The following is a 20,829-nucleotide window of genomic DNA, read 5'->3' as shown; positions in this document are numbered from 1 at the left end:
AAAATGCATAAAGAGCATTAATGAGACCTAAGAGGCTTGAGGAAATAAATATTTCATTTGGTTTGAGTGAGTCAACACGAGCTCGTTCTGTACCCTTTCTAATTTCATCTGGGATGTTTTCATGTAAAATCAACTGGAGCCCTGACAATAAAGAAGATTTTCCTGATGCTGAATTCCTGCTTTGGAATGTTTCACATTTTGGTACCTGGCTCCCAGAGAGACAGAAAAGCAGAGAGCAATGGGCAAATCTCTCTTTTTTGGTGTGTATTTATTAAGTGTTGTCATTCTGTGAGACAGCCTGGCCCTTTAATGATATATTTCTATATTCTCTTGTCAACTGCCACACTGTTTGCACCAGTAAGTAAATGCCTTGTAAAGGTGCCCTGGGGAGCTATTACAGAGCAGCACAAATAATACAAATTTGATATTTTGCTCTGCTGTCATACATTCTCCCTGGCACAAAGGCAGGTTTAATACATCTGACTGCACACTTCTCACAGCATGGCACATTCACTTGGGTTTTCCTAAATCTCTCTTAATGCTACAAATGCTTGTTGGAGCCACTGATCCTAAATGTTTTAATTAATTTGCTTTTGTTGAAAATAACTTAATATCTAGTAGCAGTTTTGTGACTTTTTTCTGAGATGTGGGGCAATGTTCACTAAAAGCAAATCTGGGAGGTGTGGGGTTTGGAATTTTTGCTCTAAAATGGTTTTAAGAATTGTTCTTGAGCAAGAGGGAACAGAAATGTTGCAACAGCTTGGAGTTGAAAATATTAAATAATAAACAGAGAATTTGCAGCGATTCAGCCAATTGAACTGAACTATACTTATGTAAAATCATTCATGAGCGCATTAAAAATAATGAACAGATGCAGAGAAGTTGTTTCCTATTTGCAAACCATTCTAGAATAGAGAAAAGGTTTAGGTATTAGTTACAGACTGCTGATTTGAGCTTTAAAAATCTCCCAAACTACGTCATACTTTTTAATTATACCATAAAATATGACATTTTTATCACTGTACTAGCTTTGTATGGGACATAGGTGTAAGTGAATATAAAAATGTTCACTTGACTTGGTAAATGAGCTTTATCTATAACATATCTTAGGACTATCAGTTTACAGAGCACGTAATTGGATCATGTTGAAAGAAGAGTTAATTAAATGAAACTGCAATGTTGTATTTACAGAGTGAGGACAAACACTTTGGTTTGTTCCATTCCATTGTCATTGCAATCATTTTGTCCCAACTGAGCTGTGTTAATTGGGGTGTAAAGTGGGGGCACCCAGCACACCCATACAAGGTGTCAGAACCCTTTTCCTCAGATGCTCTGCAGACTTGATGTCTATTTGATCATGGCTGTGTGCAGAAATTACATTTCAAAGCTCTGTCATAAATGCCCAAGTTGGTCAATTCTGTGATTTCTGGATCTCTGTAATTTTATGGATTTTGGATTTACCTGAATCACTGCAGGGCAAATAACTGAGATTCACTGTTTTACTTTCCTTGGCAGATGAAGTTATTGAAGGTGCTTTTTGTAGGTCTCTAGAAAATCATGTGCACATCAGGCTTCTGTTGAATCTGCCAGTCCTTGAGGGACCTCTGAGAGACCTCATGTAGCTTTCAGCAGTAGATCCCTGTGTTCAACTCATTGTTCTGGCTGGAAAGTCAAGGTTTGTGTGGTTCAGAAACAAATTTGGAGAAAGAAAAAAAATCTTTCCACATCAATAGTTTCTTCTCTGGTCTGAGAAACAAAATCTCTTATTCTCACTCTATCAAGTTTCAGGGTGAAATGGAACAATTCCTTGTGCATGGGTAAAATTGTATTCTTAGTTGGAGGTGTTGTAACAAAACCATTTTTGTGTTGTTTGGATTCAGAAATCTGGAAAATCTGGGGTGAGAATTGGCAGTGGGTATAGCAGAGTTAGTGTGGGCGGGTACTGAGCCTGAGAAACTCTTCCTGATCAGGGACAGCCAAACTCTGACCTTGAAGAGTCCAAGAAGAGTTACAGTAAGAATTTGTTCATAATCATAAGATAAACTTATATTTAGGTCTTTGTGACATCACGAGAAAAAGGATTTTATAATGTCACTCTCTGTGCTGCTTTGTCCTTCCCTTGTCTCCATGAAGGTTTTGAATTACTATTAAAATGTTTAACAATGTTGAAAGTAACACCAGTAATATAAAATTCTCTCTTTAGCAGCATGTGCTGGGTTATGTAAGTTAAATTATAATTTTCATTGCACGCTTTCCATAACAGCCCCAAACAAGGAAGAGTGCTTGCATTCCCAAGAAATTCCTGTATTCCTGAGCTACAGAACTGTTTCATTGGGTTTTTCTCCTCTCTCTGAATCTGTGCTCTTGGCTTTTCTACCCAGGTCTCGATGATTGCCTCCAACAATACATCAAAAACTTTGAGAGAGAGAAGATCAATGGGGAGCAGCTGCTGCACATCACTCACCAGGAGCTGGAGGAGCTGGGGGTGACTCGCATTGGCCACCAGGAGCTGATCCTGGAAGCAGTTGATCTGCTCTGTGCATTGGTAAGTGATTCCTTGCATCACTCACCTTGATCAGCTCTATTTCCAAATTTACAAACCAAACTGAAAACAATATAGAGATTCCTCTACAGCCACATGCTCAAACAGCCTTTGCTTCAGTAAAGGACAGACATGTCCTGGCTTCTCTCAGCTGCACAGAAACTATATTTATCCATTTAATGATTATGTCTGATGGTCTTTGATTGCTTTTCCTCTGACTTTCTTGGTCCTGCATTCAAATGCTGCTGACTATCACTCCTGGCATCCATATGGTCCTGTAATTATGTGCCATATGCCCTCGTATTTCACTGACATTTGCCACACTGCACTGAACCAAGTAGACCTGAGTGGTTTAACCATGCCAGCGTTCAGAGGGATGGTACTACACAGCCAGAAGGTAATGCTAATTAGACTGGAAGATTGTTTAAAATGAGCTTTAAGATGAGACTGGAGTGGTAAAATTGACTTTATCCAAACTACAGACACATGTGTCAACTAAAAGTTGGGTTTGGGTTTTTCAGCAAGCTGCAAGCATTTGTAAGGACATTATTTGTTCATATTATTAATTACTAGGTTACTAATTTGGTTAACCTCTTAACAAAGTATTTGATAGCAAAAAATTATTTTTTCCTCTGCTATTTTATTACTACCAGTTAATAAAATGTGATGTAGTCACTTAATTCTAAAGACAAAATAACTTCTGTTCTTGTAGGTGGACAGGTGAAAGAATATTGAAAATATTAAAATACAAAACAGTAAAATTACATAGGTAAATTACACATGACAATCATAGTATTTTACTTCTTTATCAGGAGTTCTGCTTTTGAATAACTGGGTTATCCTGTGGGAACTTGATAAAGAGAAATTGTTTCCAAGAGGAAAACTCGCACTTAGAAGTAAGATAGAAAAAAAAGTGAGGTAAAATGCACTTGATCTGGGGAAGAAAACCCCCTATTTTTAAGTCACTCCTATTACTCATCTTCTTTCCTGTACCTCAAATGACAAAATACCCTCGGTGTGCCTTGAGATCTGTCCCTCCAAATGAAAGATGCTGCTTTAGGGGCAGGTGTGTGCTGCAGAACCCAACAGCCAGAGCCTGTTGGGAGCAGCTGAGCCCAAACTGGGAGTTTTTCCCTGGACACCTGGTGTCCCACAGCCCAGGAGCCAGCACAGCCCTGGTGTCACGCTGTGCCACCGAGCACAGCGCGAGTGCCCGGCCACTCCTCGGGACACAGCAGCCCCCTCTGGGAAAAAATCTCCTTCAGCCCAGTGTGTCCCCAGGAGGACCCTGCTGACTCTTTTATTGTGATCTTTTGTTTCTTTTCTAAGCACAGAAAATGTACCTCTGGCTGCTGGTCAATGGTGCAGCTCTCGCTGTGCTGTCTCATGACCTTACTTTTCCTTTTGAGGCAGGATGGGGATTTTCCAGCTCCTGGTATCATTTATTTTGCCTCCTGCCTTTCTGCCCTTTCTCTTCCTTTTTCACTCTGACTCTAAAATGCCTTTTTCATTTTTTTTTTTTTTCCTGCTTCTAAATGTTTCTCTCCCTGCCTGTTCCCTTTGCCTTTCTGCTGCCTGCAGCTCTGCTCCTGGGGGTGTTCTCCTGCCTCTGACATTTCTCCTTGGCTCTCTGTACATCATCTTCAATTCTTGCAGGATCACAGAAAAGTTTTACCAGACTCCGTATAAAATCTATTTTAAATCTGTACTCATTTATTAGTATTTGGATCCATGTAATCAAAAAGCATTATTAAGAATCTAGTTTTAATTATTTTAAATAATGTCAATAATTGAATGAGAGGAGAGCTAATGCTGCCTTTATGAGCTGAAATACATTTCTAAAATATCACTATTGTATTCTTATTCTGTGCTAACTCTTGAAAAATTAATAGATTGTTGCACTAATGTCTGACTGCTGCCAAGTGACCAGAAAAAATGTGGCTTGGAATTGCTCACTGATACGGATTTTTAGAACAGCTAGTCCAGAAACCTGAGGAAATATCTTATTTTAAATATAGTTTTTAAAGGGGATATTGAGTATCTCTATTTTGTTTATGCTACTTAACAGGAGTTAACATATAGGAAATTATTGAAATCAGAATGTCTTAAGGCACATATAATTTTGCTCCTGATTCTCTGAATTGCATTATAAGCAAATTTAATACAGTTTATGGGCAGGTAAAACAGAGCCCCAGGCAGTCAGGAATCAGTACTTTAATGCCCTCTGTGTGAGTTGGAAATATGGACAGGGTGCAGAGCACAAGCTCTGCTTGTGCATTCATAAATACAAATGCTTGAATTTTATTTTCAACATTTTTAATAGAACAAAAAAAGAGTGGGGAAGCGCCAATTCCAACAATCTGGTATTAAAATGCCACCTGTGGAGGGGAGGCACCACCAGCACTCTGCTCTGTCCCTCCCTCTGTTCATCCTGGTGCATTCCCAGTCAATGAAAATTATTTGGTTTTTTTTTTCCGTGAATGGATTTCTGGATTGGTTTTTCTGGTTGGCAGTGGGCAGTGCCCAAGTTCATGACCCATTTCTCCCAGGCAGCCTCAGCAGGATCTGCAGGGTTGGAAGAGGAGAAATCTTTCCTGGAGAAAGCTCCCAGGAAAGCTCAGGGGTGGTCAGGAATTCCCTCTGGGCAGGGATTTTCCTGCAGAACAGCTCTGCTGCTCCGGGAACCCTGGGGAAATGTCACTGCCTGAGCTCCAGCCCTTGGCACACACTGGAACGTGCCTTTCCTGAGGCTCTGAGGGCCACTGCTGCTGTGGGATGGGCACCGGGGTTTTGGTGGGGTTTTGGTGGGGTTTTGGTGGGGTCACACCAAGAATGGTGCCTTGACTGCTGTCCCAGGGATGCAAGCACTGGAGAGCCCCTCCAGAACCAAATGCTGACCTGTAATGAAGGTTCTAATTCAAGAAGAAACTAAAACTAAAGGAGGACATTTCCATTTTTCATTCCCATTCCCAAACCACCTATTAGCCAGATTCCAAATGCAAATTATTAAAGGTAGGGAAGGTTTGTTATGTTGTGCATCAGCCCTTGACATGAGTTTTATATCCACTTTTATTTTGAAAGCAAGCTGAATTCAGGTAGGAAATCAATGTGAGAATCCTGGATAGAAAAGATTCCACAGTGGAAGATGACTTGCCATGAGAAAGAAAAAATGTAAGAAACGCAAAAAGGGAAAAATAAGAGAACTCAATACTCCCATGCAATATGGTGATATAGAAGTGAATGTATTTTACCCGTAAGTTAAATAATTTCAAATGTTAAGATAATCTCCTTTATGAAAGGGTAAAATCAGAGTGCAAAAATTGAGAGGAACTTTCTCTGTAGGAAAGAAAGTCCAGGCACAATCTGGGACTTGCTGAGGGGTGAATTTGTGTGCTATGAAATGCAAAGTCACAGGTGAGCTTTACTTTCAGCTTCAGTTCTTTGACCATTCTGGAAAGACATTTTTGAGTTGTGCTTTAATTATGAAGAAAATTGGGAATGATGGCTGTGGGGAAAAAATCCAATCTGGAACATCAAAGTCCTTTCTTGCTAGGGTGGTCAGAAACTGCTCTGCAATTATTTATTTGAAGTGACCTAAATAACATTTAGGGACTAAAAATTGTGGGCCACTTGGATTTGGACCGTAACTTTATTGAAGTTGAAATATTAATTGGGATATCTATTGGAGGACTTGTTGCAGAGAGGCTGAATCTGCAGAAGTAGCAGAGTCTGGGAAAAAGAACTTTTTGATAGAGAGTAAAGCATACTGGAAGCAAGAAAAAGGAATATTTTTGAGGTCAACATGGATTACTGTTCAAATCTGCAAGTAAATTTAATTTCATTAAGACAGTATTGGAGTCAGTATATTGTTAAAATCTGCACGAATTAAAATATAAACAGGGAAGAAAGACTGATAATGAAAGGATGAAAAATGAATGGGAAATGAAAAGAATGCTCTGATAGAGATTGTATCTCAAGTAATTAAAAGTACTGTTAATTCACAGGCATTCAACTTGTGAAATAAGGCCTTGTGCTGGGGAGAAATTTCAAGGAGAAATAAAGATCAGAAACTTTGTCTGCAGTTTCTGCAAAGCCACAATCCAGGCAAGGTGGGTTTTCCACCAGAAGGCACAATAAAGTCACCAGGGTCAACATGTTTACAACTGCAGGAATTTAATTTATTTTTATATTTAGTTGTTTTTTTTGTTTTGTTTTTAATAACATATGGGATACAGCTACCAAACAATTTCCCCCCCCATCATTTTTCTAACATAATTCTTTATTAGGCATCTCCCTAAGAAAATTACAACAGCAGTAGGAATCTGTTGGTCAGGTGGAAAGCAGTTTGCAGTGATTTATTTTGAAGCACACCATGGTGAAGGTGAAGACTTTCATGGCTGCCTCTGTATCTGTTTATCATATATATGTATCATTTTTCTGAATTAAAATTATCAATTTTTTCCTAAACTAATACCATTTTAATGGCCACACCTACAATGATCTCTCTTGAGATAATTTTAATTTTTCATTATGCTAACACACTTTTTGATTTGTCAATTTTGCAAGTATTTTAGGAATTATTTTTCTTACTTTACCTGATTTGTAAACAAGTTTAACTTTTAACAAGTCATTCTATGGATCAAATACTTCTTTTCCACCCATATTTCAGGGGTTATTCAAAGGTTATTATTCTAGACTAAAATCTTTATTTTATACATATTGATGCTTGAGTAGGTGGAAATAAATCTCATTTCTTTGGACTGGAATGCCATCCCTGCTGGTGAGAGATGGAGATTCCATCCCCTCAGTGGAATGCAGAATGTGGCACATACATTATTTTTGTCTCCACAAACATGTGTGCATCCAGAGAGTCTTATTAATTTCAACTGGAAAAGAAGTTCAGCTTTTGGCAGTCCAGTGCTATTTATTATGCTGTGCCAAAACATTGAATTAATACTATTGAATTGAGTGGGTTAATTATTGCACATATTAGAACATGTGTATCATCTTCTGATTAGTCTAATTAGCAGCTTCATTTTTCTTAGCCTTTTAAATCATGAAACTTGGACAAATAACTGATTTTAAGGATTGTCTGGATTTGGGTTTGTTTGGGGTTTTTTTCCCTTTTAAAAGTCTGTTGACAATTTTGGCCTTTTCAGATTTCTCTTAGGATGAGGACGTTGAAGGAAGATAATTAAGTTTGTACAAAAATTCAGAGTAGCCTAAAGTCCTGGGATTTTACAGGTGTGTGCTTGACCCTTCTGTCTTACTGGGAAGTGGTAAAAATGTCATGGTTTTGCTAAGATGTTCTGGAGAAGTCTGGATGTAATTACACATTATTTGTTTCGAGTAGCCACCAAAATGAAATCCTTTCTAAAATCACCACGCTAAAGGCAGCTCTGGGAGTTGACCTAAGCAAAGAACAAAGTAGAGGGGAGGTTTTCTTGATGTTTTCTCAGTGTTCTCTTCAAGGACCAGTGGTTCCACAGTAACACACAGCAGGAATATTTTGGGTACTGCAGCAGCACCAGCAGCACTGGTATAAAAGTGCAGCAAGAATTTTCAGAGGTACCCAAGCACAGAATTGTTACAAAAGGAATTTAGCACAAAACTGACTTTTGGATTTGTGCTTTTGTGTTAAATACATTAGACCTAGGCTTGGACTCTCTAGAGAAATTTATCCTCTCTGAATTTATCATTCCTGCAGAGCAGCCATGGCCACACAACCTCTGATGAAGGCCCGGATCCTTCTGGTTATGGGATGTGTGTTTATCCTGTAGCTAGACACAGATTAGAAATGGTTCTATTCAGGTGTTTTAGGGAGAATTTTATCCCTTGCCATAATATGAGGTACACAAAGTGGAAATATGAGAAAGGAACTTGGCTGCATTTTATTCAAATTTCAGCTCCTGCACACAGTCCAAAGGGGAATGCAGGGCAGCTGAAGTCCAGGAGACCACATCTAATTCCTGCCCACAAACAATGATATTGGGTTATCAAGGTTGAGATAAATTACTTCAGGCTATTTCTGTGTTCTTTCTACTTATGGTTTTGTTTATGTTAAAAAACAAAAACAAAACAGGAAAAATACAGATTTGCTGTGTTGACAGCTGCTGAGTCCTTTAATTGATTCACATCATTTGGCTCTGGAGCAAGACAGTGTTAACAGGAAAACAAGAGGAAAGAAACTTCTATTTCCTGTCTTTTGGCACAGTTGAGAGGTTTCCCCTTGTCACACAATAATTTTTATTTTTTTTTTCACAAAATAGGGAGAAACATGATCTATTCAAAGTGTTTAACCTGTTCCAAAGCTTGTAATTTTCCTCTGAAAATGCACCTGTTTAAATAGCAGTGAGAATGAGGATCCTAATCCATGGCAGGCTTGGCTGGTGAATGAGCTCCTACAGGAGCTCCTGCATGCTTCTGAGAAATAAATGTACTTATTTCCATTAGAAATTTATAAAAGAATCAATTTATAATAATCCATTACTGTATTTCATGTTGGTTCTGTCTGGTAAGCTCAGTGGTATTCTGATCCTGAACCTTTCATTCCTTTTCATACTGTGAGTTCCTGTCACTCACTTTCAGAGAACAGCCCCCCAAAATAATTGCAATTAAATGGTATTGCTACTTATTAGGCCAATACAGGAGCAGAAATTTATGCAAATGAGTAGTTAGGTAATGAGCTGGGGTTAAAATCCATGTGTGTGCAACACTGTAGGGGCAGGCATTAAGGCTGAAATTCACTTCAACTAGTGCTGGGATAATAATAGTATTATATTATAATTTCTGTATATTCTTCTATCCCTGGTTTAGGGCACATTAATGGAACAGTAATTTCTGACATAATTTGGATTTCCCTTAAGGTTTGGAGCTGGAAGTCAGGGATTGTGTTTGTAATTTCAGCCCTTCTGGGGGTCTGGTTTCTCCAAGGCTGATGGTAGTGATCCCAGTCACTGCTGGGGATGAAGGAATTGACATTTTCTCTGCACAGGGATAAAAGAAAAACCTTTATAGTAACACCCTGTTCCAGTTCATGATGTTTCTGTTGACACCAGCTGCCCCAGCATGGCATGGTGCAGTGTTAAGGGACTGTTTCTTGCTTCTTTTGCTTTGATTTCTCTGGGTTTCACAGGCATCTTTTCCTGCACAATAATCTAGTCTGCCAATACCTGTGGAGAGCAGAAAGCAGGAATGCCAACTTTAATGTTTTAACCTTAATTTTAACTTAAATTGCTCTGTGTAAGCTCTCCTGTGTCCCCAACCTCAGACTAGCTAAGATTTGGATACTGGATTTGTCTGCAGCAACACGGAGCTCTCCTGTGGTCTCCTAAGGATGCTCACCCAGACTTTTTGGAACAATTAGAGTTGACATATCCAATTAATTTATATGAATTATTGCTTTTCTAGAATCTCAATGTGAAGTGTATGGAACTGCCTTGCAGTGACACATGAACAAATTGTGCAGCAGACCATTCACATTTTCTTTTCCATCACTTTCTTTCTACACTAAAGGAATTAGAAAGAAGGATGCTTGTAATATTTTCATCCTGTGTCATCTGTTACTCATAATAAAATGTGTTGCTGGATTTCTACATTTCTTTTAATCAAATGCATGCAAATCTTACCAAAAAAATTCTGAGTAAAGCATAAAAATACAGCTGTTGGAAAGTTTGCATTGGTTTCATAAAAATGTCTCTAAAACACCAATCTTTTATGGAGGAGTTGAGCTGAGTAATTTTAAATTCTAAATTCCAGGGTGCCCAGTAACTCTTTCACACTGATCTTTTATTGCAAACACAGAAATAAGACTTCAAGTGGGGCATATGAAAGGAAAATATTGCTTTCTAAAATCATGGCTTGGAGCACCAAGGGCTTTGTGCTTTCTGTCAGAAGCTAGCAGAGGGTTTGGGTGTATTGCATCATAGCAGCACTTAATTGTACACTCCTTCATTAAACATTTGAATACATAATTTAAATCCATTAGCCAGCTGAGGTTGATAATCTTGACTTGGAAGCTTTATGAAAGGTCTTTACCAAAGCTGTGTGAATTCCCATATTTATTTGGGTGGGAGAACCACCCCAGTGGGAGCAATTCTCAAGGCAGGTGAGGTTTCCTGCGTCTGTGCTGCCCAGTCCATCCCCGCAGCACCTCTAAATTTGGAGAGTTTTGTCTAATCCCAGCCCAACTCAATGGAACTCTGAGTCCACAAGGATTCCTGCCAGTCCTGAGAAGGTCCCAGAGTGACACTCTGGGAGAAAATTCCCCTCAACCCTGGGGAGAGGCACCAGGCCTGGGACAGAGGCAGTCAGAGGGGCTGTCCCTGGACCCAGAGTTGTGCAGGTGTCCCAGGAGCCATGTGGAGAAAGGGATGTGGGAAGGAAAAGGATGCAGACCATGGAAAATTAATCATTTTCAGTGGAATTGGTGTCTTGTGAAGGCTGTCTAGAACAGGGGCTAGATGGAGCTAAAGAATAAAGCAGGGATTTATTCAAAGGCCTCAATGGATCCACCTTGGGCAGCACCAGAGCCCAGCCAGGGCTGCACCCAAATGACCCAAAATGGTCCCAAAATGCACGAGCGCTCCCGGGGCTCTCCCTGGGATCAGTTCTGCTCCATTGGCACCTTGGAGTTCATTGTCCCATTCCAGCTCCAGCCCAGGCAGTCCCACCCTGCTTGTTTTTCTCTCTCCAGCCCACGCTGTTTGTGCTCCTGGGCTGAGGTTTGGATCATTTGTCCTTGGTCCCCAGCTGGAGAAGGAATTGTTTTGTCTCCCTGCTCTGTGCACAGAGCTCACCATCCCCTAATGTAAAGTGCAGAATTACACACTGAAGGAGCACAGAATGTGAAAAATATAAAAGCTAACACTCGAGGCATCACCACTGCTCCCCAAAATGTTTGTTGCTCCTTCCAGAGGATGCTAAAGCAGCATGGATGAAGATCTGTGCCTGAATCCTTGGAATGCTCCAGGCACTGAGGGACAGCCCATTGACTGCATCCAGCTAATGGAGTATTGATTCAGTCCTAGGTAATTATGCTAAATAGGAGGGAAATATTAGATTATAGAGGATAGAGGAGTCTATTTTTAGAACAAAATGGATGAATAATAAACACTAGTGCAGGAAGAGATAAGCGTCTCCCCTTTAAATGGAAAAATTGTTATTACACTAACAAAATATAAATTTCTTTAATATAACCTGAGAACTCTGTGATATACAGATATTTCCTTGGTTTATTCAGGTGCTGAAAGTCTTAACCGTCAAAGAAATTGTTCTTTCTAACCATCTACATGAAATACACTGGTAATTCTTAGTCTTTTAATGAAAAATAATTGCACAATTTCTTAAATGGTATTTCAGATATTTAGGTATAAACAATATTATGAACACTCAAAATTAGCTTTTCATTTTTTCTAAGTCTTTCTCTTTCTTTCCATTGGAAAGGACTATGTTGCCTTTATTCTCTGTTTCATTTGCAAAAGCTTCTTTCCCTTGCAGAAAGCAACAGTTCCCTTTTTCCCCTTTCCAATCAGTCTGATTGGAAATCTGTCCCCTGCAATGGATGGCAGCAAGCAATATACCATGGAGAATCTCTGTGCCAAGGAAATACAGGGAGCAGCTCAGTTCAAAAGTTCAAAAAAAGGTCATTTTTCCCTACCAAACAATTGCTTTTCTAATTTGCAAGGAGCGTTTTCTTTCATAAATTCCTGGTAAGATATTTTTCATGCCACTGTGCTACATTATCAGTGTCTATGAGCTGCCTGAATTCCTGAGTAATTATCTGTGATCAGTTATTGTCAGGGATAAATTCATCTGCATGCTAATATCTGAGCATGCACATGCATATTCATGTCACTGTTGTTGACTGAGTTGCTTGAGCAGCCTTCAGCAAATTCACAATCCAAATAGAGAAATGAACTTTTTTCATATTCTCATTAATGCCCATTCAAACGAATCTTGTTACTAATTTAATTTCTGTATGCTGCTCTGAATTGTTGTGAATATATGGAACATTTCTCCAGAAGTGGCCTGGTTTTTATGTGGAGTTACCACTTCTGCAGGGATCCAAGTTAAATGTCTGACCCAAGTGAAATGGTCAGTGTTGATGTTAGATTTCCAAGACCATCTTATAATTTATCCCCTGGACTTTTTATAATTCACCATTGATTCAAATTCTAATTTTGAATTATGTACTGAATCTCCTTTTCTCTGTAACCTTACATTTCTGCCTTATAATTCATTTTAAGAGATACTTTACAAAAATGAGGTATTGAGGCTTTCTAGGATTGGATGGTTGGTTCTTACACAAAGCTGTTATGAAATAAATAGCAAATTTTAATCCTTCACAAGGTTTTAGTAATGAATAATAAAGGTTTGTGGTTATTAAACACTGCATTACACATGTACAGCTCCCTTAGATATTGCAGAGAAAGGTGAATAAAGGGCACTGAACTGTACAGCAAACGCTTGGGATGCTTTATCCTTGCCAGTGGAGTTCCCTGGATTGGTAACTGGGAATGCAGAGAAGAATTTGGGGTGATTTAGGTATTTCTGAGACAGAACATATCAACAGTGGCCCAGTGCACACCAGGGAGTACCAACAGCAGGTTGCTAGTGGCTCATGCAGGCAGGAATTGCTAACCATCTTTCAAATTTAGCAGATCATGGTTCAGTATGGTTTTGGAGGAAATATCTCCTGCCATCCTCTGCTCTTGTTTGTTTATCACAGTCTCCCCAGTCAGCAGATTGCTCAGAGCTTGTTTTCCTACACACATGGAAAAGGTCAAGCCACCCTGGCTGTCTGGCTTGCATATGTTCTGTAATGGAAGCCATATGCAGATCAGTCCATCCTCAACACTGAAATAAAATATTTGGAACAAAAATCCTTGGGATGTGGAAAGGAGCCACAAAACACCCAGACCCTCTCCATCCTCCTGGGTCTCCCTTTTGTGCCCATCAGAAAGGAAATGCTGCCACAGCTTTATTTCCCCACTGGTGCTTTCCTGGGAGTTGGCATTGGAGATGTTAAATGTGCCCAGATGTCAGCTTGGCACAGGGCAAAGGCTGAGTGGATGCTGCAATGCACCCACCACTTTGTCAGCAGGGCTCTGAGAAGGTTGTTCTGGTCATGAGAAGGTTTTGTTGTTTTGTGCTGCTGGGATATTAAGGTTTTGCTCAAAGAAAAGTATGGGAAGGCATTAAATGCGTTCAGAAACAAAGATTTTTTTAAAAGATTTTTTAAAATGCAAATTCTCTTCCAGGGATTTTAGATCTAAACTCCTGGTGAAGTCAGAGCTGAGCAGAAAATGTGAATTAGAAAGCAGAGTGGGAGAGCAGTCAGGAGCAGCTCAAAGGGGATGCTGCTGAGGTGTACAGGAAAAGCAGGAGATGTTCCAGTTTATTCAAGCTCACCCAATTAGGGGAATATTTGTTTATTCCACTGTTGAAATCATGATGCTTCATTAGGATTAAGCAGACCAAGGAGGCTTTGTGCAGTTTGCTCAGAGATCTGTGGAAGAGGTGCCAGGTAAAAGCTCCTTAGAAAAATGTTTAGGCAGGAGATCAGGGATCCTGTTAATTCCTGCTCATCTCAATCAGTGCAGGGCAGGAACTGGAGCACTGTGCAGCTTTAGGCTGGCCTAGAGTGGGGCAAGCCTTACATAACCTGAGACCCTTGAACAACAAATCTGCATCTCCAACTCTGACCTCATCTGCTGCTTTGCTCTCACCAGGAGCCCAATCGTCTGACTCTGAAGTCTTAAACATAAAGTTAATTTATTTCAAAACCTTATTCAGAAAAATACCTGTTTCAATGGCTGGCCTTACAATCTTTTTGAGTCCAATTTTTAAGGAAAGACTATCAAGTTCTAAGTCTTATCTGAAATAAAAATCACTTTTGTTAAAACTGAAAACTTTCCTCAAGAACACCTTAATTATGCTTGATGGCATATCTATATATCTACATATAAAAATACAGAGATATAGTGATATATCATTTGCAATGCAATCACTAAATCTTCTTCTGAAGACAAAAAAAATAATGCAGATCTTAATTTTAAAAATAGGTTAAAATATTTAATCTTATTCCTAGATCTACTTAATTTATCTATTTACAAGGTAATAGGAAGGTGTATGGAGTGCTTAGAAGCTCTGTGACACGTTCCAAATTATAGACTCGGGAGACAAAGAACTGTGACAATTTGCTCCAGCAAGGTGGGATAATTATAATGGAAGGGGGAACAAGGGGGAGGAAAGCTGCACATAAAAAAGCATCGAGGTGTTTCAAATAATAGACTCTAATTTGTATTATGATGTTGCATATTTGCATAGTATTAGCATAGTTATTAATGAACTCCATACTTTTATTTTGATGAAATGTCACATTCTCTGCACATCAACTGTGCTATGATACTGCAGTTTAATGCAATGATGGGCAAATGTTGTTAAAGAGAGGCAGAAGGATTTGGTTTATTATATATTTATGGTATATTATTATGCTAATATACTGATTTAGAAGGAGAAAAGCTTTTAAAGGAAAAGCTGAACCAAATTTGGGCTGTATTTTACTGGAGCTGCATTCCCCAGCCATGAATGGAAATTATTTTCCTAATACAATTTAGAGTTTTCAAAACAACAGCATGAGGATTTTATATATACATATAAAATACATAAATTATTGAATATGTCATTGTACAAATTGTGTGAACTGCATCTAACACATTCTCCTTAACAAAACTTATAGTTTCTGTGATTTATTTTAACTTTCTATCAAATGGTGTTATAACTTGCATCAGGTATAATAATAATAATAATAATAATAATAATAATAATAATAATAAAAAAATTAAAACCAACAACCATTCAGGAAATGTTGAGTTTTAGGTTCCAGTCTCTAACTTGTGCACTGGTTCACAAGATCCCTAGTGAAAATTTATTTGGCCTTTTTCAAATTGCTATTCAAAGGACTACCAGCCTGTAAATTCTTTTTCAAGAGGAAAACCACTCAATCCTGGTGGGAATACACTACCTCACCCACTTGGACTTTATGCTTTTTCAGTATCTTCAGTTTGAAGTTGTATCATAAAAACGTCACCACTAAATTTTACTGAAATCAAAGTGTTTGCAGAGATAAGTTTTTCAGAATCAAGTTTCCACTCTTTCAAAGGCTCTTAACCTTTAAAAACATCCCTCCAGAAAGGAAATTTTTTAAAAAAAGTGATTTGACAGTTTTCATACTCTGAGTCTCATGGCAAAGCTGGCGCAGCAGAGCCCTGACAGAGCAGGGAGCTGCAGGATCCCATCTGGCACTCTGAGCTCTCCCAGGGGACAATCCCAGAGCCCAGAGCTCCTCTGGGGATTTCTCCAGGTGCTCTCAGAGCTGTGACTGAGCCCCAGGTGGGACAGGGGTGGCTGTGGCACCCTGGGGACCAGGAGCAGCCTGGAAGGGAGCAGAGCATCCCCACGGAGCTGCTGAGGTGCTGCACACCCACAATAAATCAATTTATGGGTGATGCTGGAATGGCTGAACTGGGGAAGAAGTCCCTGGGGATGGAGCTTTTAAATTCCTATTTATTTAGAGCATTCTTAAAGTTTTTGCATGAAATGTAAAAATAGGACTGCAGCTCGATATTTAGGTTGTGGTGTTTTAAATGCCTTGAATGTGGCAAATTCCATGTGAGCTCCTTGAATTTCAGTCACTGTTGTTTCCTTTCACCTCCCCAGTCAGATCTCCTGCTCTACCCTTTTATTTCTCTTTTACATTCAGTGAAAATTGTAACAGTCTCAAAGTATCACCTACAGAAAAAACTGTGTCTGCACCCATGTGTTTGTATATTTACACATATGTGTATATATTTTTATATATTACACTGACTACTCACAAGAATTGACAACATGAAGAAAAATTATTATAATTAGAAAGAAATCTGTTTTTAAGGTAAGTTAAAGTCATTACTTATGCAATATAAACTGTTTAGCTAAAATTACATCCCGTGCCTATTAAATTTCAATGTGCATACATTATTTATATCTCTGTATGTCACATTACAGCAAAACAATTTCATTATAGCTCTACCTGTAAGGAAAAATGCTGGGGGAGGGTTTCCACACAAGAAATAAACTCTTCATATACTGTAGGTATTTTGTGCTTGGCTTTTGATCTTTGGGCGCTTGGATATTTTCCCCATTATATTCATTATTTTTTATCCTGATGTTGGCTACAATAATTTGGTCTATTTTATCTTAGTTTGAGTTTAGGACATTCAAAAGTGGAAATGCCTTTTTGAAGGCAAATTTCAATTTCCAAAATTCCAATTTTGACTATAGGCAGTATTCAACAACTTCTCTCTTTCATGTATCTTCTTTGCACTGGGTAAAACAAGAGTCTCCTTCAGATTGCTCAGAAAAAAAAAAAAAAAAAAAGCATTTTCTCTTGTCACCTGAATTCTACCGCTTCTGACAACAGCCACCTGTTTTCTGCACTTCAGAAAACCTCTTCAAGTGTGAGAGCCCTGGGGGAAATCTGTTCCCTCTCCACCTCCAATAACCCAGCACCAGCACAGCAGCTCAGCCCCAACAGGAGAGGGGGACTAGGACAGAGAGCCTGGAAATGGGAGAATTCCAGGGGAAATAGGGGATTCAAGGGGAATTAGCTGAATTTGAGGGGAAATGGTTGAATTTGAGTGGAAATGGCTGAATTTGAGTGGAAATAGCTGAATTTGAAGGAAAATGGCTGAATTTGAGGGAAAATAACTGACTTCTAGGGGAAGTAGCTGAATTTGATGGGAAATAAATAGTTGAATTTAAGGGGAAATGGGTGAATTTAAGGGGAAGTAGGTGAATTTAAAAGCTGTGCTCTGCAGGCAGCCAGCAGTTATCCCTCCCCCAAAGCAGCTGCACATCTCCCTAAGGAGTGTCACTGCAAGCACAGCTTCATCCTGGAGTTTTGCTGATGATATTCTTCCATAATGAGCTTGTCTGCCTCTGATCTCACACTTGTGTTTAATTTCTGCCTCCTGAAATCCTTCTCTGCAGCTCCTGTCATGGAATGGGGCGTCAGGAGCTGCTGAGCTCCAGCCTGAAACATGGGATCAGTCACTGAACAAATCAGATAATCTGCGTAGCTCTTTTGAGGGTGTGCAGGTAATAATGCTGTCAGTGGAGGTACAGAAGTTCTTACTGTTTGATCTGTGCTCCTATGTGAAATAACTGAAATATTTAACAGATTTTTCCAGTCATCTTGTCCTGTGTTCAAGGTGTGCTTTGTTCCCTTGGCACTTTTTGCAGTGTTCCTGTCCAGGTCTCTTTTTCTGAAATGGAGCATTAGTGACTTAAGGCAACTTTCTATTCTCATTAAGCAGCTTCCTGGTCCAGATTTCAGGATAATTTGACAAATTATGTGGCTGTGTGGTTCTAGACAGGCAACATCTGGGGTTGTTTTCGTAGTCAGGATTAATTCTCTAAACCTGCATATCCATTTCCACTGATAGAGTCATTGATGATGGAACAACTTGAAGCATCATGAAACAAAACCAAGGAATGAACAACCATTTCTTGTTCATTTTTCCCTGCTTTCGGGATGAAAAATAATCCTGCCTATGCTAATGGCACCCTCTTGTCCCTTTTAGAGTTCTTCTATTTTATTTTTCTGTCTTCCTTTTTAAACCAGAAATTATATCTGGGATTTACAGTTCAAGAAAGCAATCAGCCGAATCTCCTGCCAGGATTCAGAATTTTCCAGGCTCAGGAGCATCATTTCCATGGTGTGGCTCCCAAGAGCAGCACATATTTAACACAGGGGGAGCAGAAAGTGTGGCTGGGAGAGCTGGAGCCTGGCCTGGCAGCTGTGATCATGATTTAATCTGGCAGCTCTGGGAGTCTCTCAGTTACACCATGGAGATGATGTGCCTGCAGGAATTAGAGGAGATCTGGATTTTGGCAGTGCCATCCACAAGGCTCCTCACCTGCTTAATCATTGCCATAAACTACTATGGTTGTTAAAAATTAAGGGATGGGATTTATGTTAAGAGTGATTTATTGTTTAGATAAATATTAGTTTTAGAGGTTGTGAGATTTTAGAGAAGCAAGTAGTTGTTAGAGTTTACGTTACAAGTGTTTTTGTCATAAGGTAATATATACTTTTTTAACTTAATCGAGAGTTGTTATAGGATTTATTTTGTTTTATAAACTTATTACTTTTGTGTATTTTTGATGTATTGTGGATACTTTTGTCTAATAGACTTTTGTTTAACATGTATGCATGTTTCTATTATAACTTTTAAACTTTTAGTTTACTCTATAATTTACACTTACATTATAAACTCTTTACTATTTTGTTGGTACAGTTTTTTCACTTACTTAAGATATATTCTTTCTTATAACTATAGAAATATAAGTTTATGATTTTTTTGTTCATTGTCTGTGTGTTGTATTTTTTACATTAATCTAAGTTTCTTCTAAAGTTGCAGATTAAATTTTTCAATTTTTGTGGAAGCTTCTGGTTTTTTGATTCTCACAAACTACAATTCTTTGTTTTCAAGCATGGTCACTGAATTAGAATTGATGCAGTTTAAATTTGGGGGTGTACCCATTTCCTGGCTATTTTCTCCTCTGAACAATCTCCTCCCTTCCCCATCATTTTGGCTGCTGACTTTGGAAGCCCAAAAGAAGCCACAGCTTCCTTCAGTCATCTCCACATGTCCTGCCACAATGGGGTTTGGTGGCATCAGAGCATCAGGATGTGGGGATATTTTCAAGGCTTATTTGCAAGCGCATTTTCCCATCTGATGGTTTGATTTAAAAATGAAAATCTTGGATTTAGACATGCTTAAATCTAGAACAACCCAATGTCTCTGTCTTCTACAAAGGCATTGATTTGCTGTCACTTTCATAATAGTTTTATCTTTTCCCTTTATTGTGCCCCACTCAGTCTCAGGTAAACCACTTACTTGCATCAGCACTTCTACTGTGCTGAAAAATTTCCTTTCCTCTTCTGACTGTCTTTGTGGATACATTTTATCTGCATTTTGCTGTATTTTAAATTTTATATTGACACTAATTGAGGCTGTCATTGGCATGTAAGCAATAAACTCCAAGATAAAGCAAAGCACTTGTTCTATGTGAGGTGGATTTCCTCACACACATTTCCTGCTCAGTCCTCTCTGTTTTCCCGTGACTGCAGAAGATCTCTCCAGTTGCTGGGATCTAAAATACCCTCTGGTATTTAGAGATTCAGTGATCAAACTGTGTGCTTTGCTGCTTAACTCCTCTTAAAAGCAAGGTGACAGATTTCCAGAGGTTTTATGTAATAACAAATTAATGGAGGAGTTTTTTTCCTGCTTGTTTCCATGGGAATCAGCAACCAGGAGGATCGAGCTCATCACCCTTGTAATGTGTTGCTGAGTGTGCAGAATGAAACCTGGTCTGAGAGAAATCCAGGCCCTGCCCAGCTGGTTTGGGAGCTGGAAAAGGCATCCCAGTGCATCCACTTAGTCATGAGTGGAAGTCAAGAGGAAAATAGAGCAGGGAAGGGAATTCCTTCAGTGCTGCAATGACAGAAAGCTGTGGTATTAGATGACACACTACTATCACATACAGCTTGCTCTTTAAACTTTTCCAAATGAGAAATATTTTCTTTGGTTATGTTGCTGCTAATTCTGCTTATTTTCTCTTGGTGAAAAAACAAAAAAAAGTTAAGAGAGTTTTTTCTCATCTGTAGCAATTTAGTCTTGAACTGGATAATCCAGCCCCTACCACAAAGTTTTAGCTGTGATACAGCATAACAATGAAATTAATTATCTCCCTGCTATTTAAATCTAATTCTATGCAGTCAGCTAAGGTAGCAAAGTGTTTAATTTCTCCTAGATTTCCCTCCAAGCTGGAGATGAGGCCTTGAATTATTTCTCAGAGTGAACTTTGACAGGGAGAATGGCTGGCAGGGAAGGCACTGTCTCCAGTGCCAGCTGTCAGAGGTCCAAACCACTTCACCAAGCCTTTGTACTTTGTTGGCTTTCCATACAACCCCAGTTTATAATCTTGTTATTTGTCAGCCTATTTCCCTTTTCTGGAGTTGAAAATTATTATTTCTAGTAGAAATATCTATGTTGGCATCTGTCAAGAAGTGTATTCTTTTCAATTCTTTATTCTCTGCTTTGAGGAAGAAGTTTAGTCAAGAATATTAATATGTGATATTCATGATCATCCTCTGTAATATAAGCATAGTTGAAATTAACAGTGGGCAGTTAATTCAGGCTCTGAGAGTTGATTTTGTTTAAATGTTCAATAAATTC

General features: G+C 38.9%; 1 protein-coding gene across 2 annotated transcripts in view; it reads left to right on the top strand.

Moving 5' to 3' along the window:
- The window catches only part of LOC110471139 (connector enhancer of kinase suppressor of ras 2), a 172,978-nt gene that overhangs the window by 59,703 nt on the left and 92,446 nt on the right, over positions 1-20,829 (top strand). For both annotated transcript variants that reach the window (XM_077786481.1, XM_077786480.1), the window contains one exon: positions 2,382-2,545. In XM_077786481.1, the coding sequence (XP_077642607.1) occupies positions 2,382-2,545 (164 nt within the window). The remainder of the gene's footprint in view (positions 1-2,381; positions 2,546-20,829) is intronic.

The sequence above is a fragment of the Lonchura striata genome, chromosome 14 (assembly GCF_046129695.1).
Source record: "Lonchura striata isolate bLonStr1 chromosome 14, bLonStr1.mat, whole genome shotgun sequence".
In the NCBI taxonomy this organism is placed as follows: Eukaryota; Metazoa; Chordata; class Aves; order Passeriformes; family Estrildidae; genus Lonchura; species Lonchura striata.
Note: the sequence above shows the minus strand (reverse complement) of the source record. Positions and strands in the feature narration are given on the sequence as shown.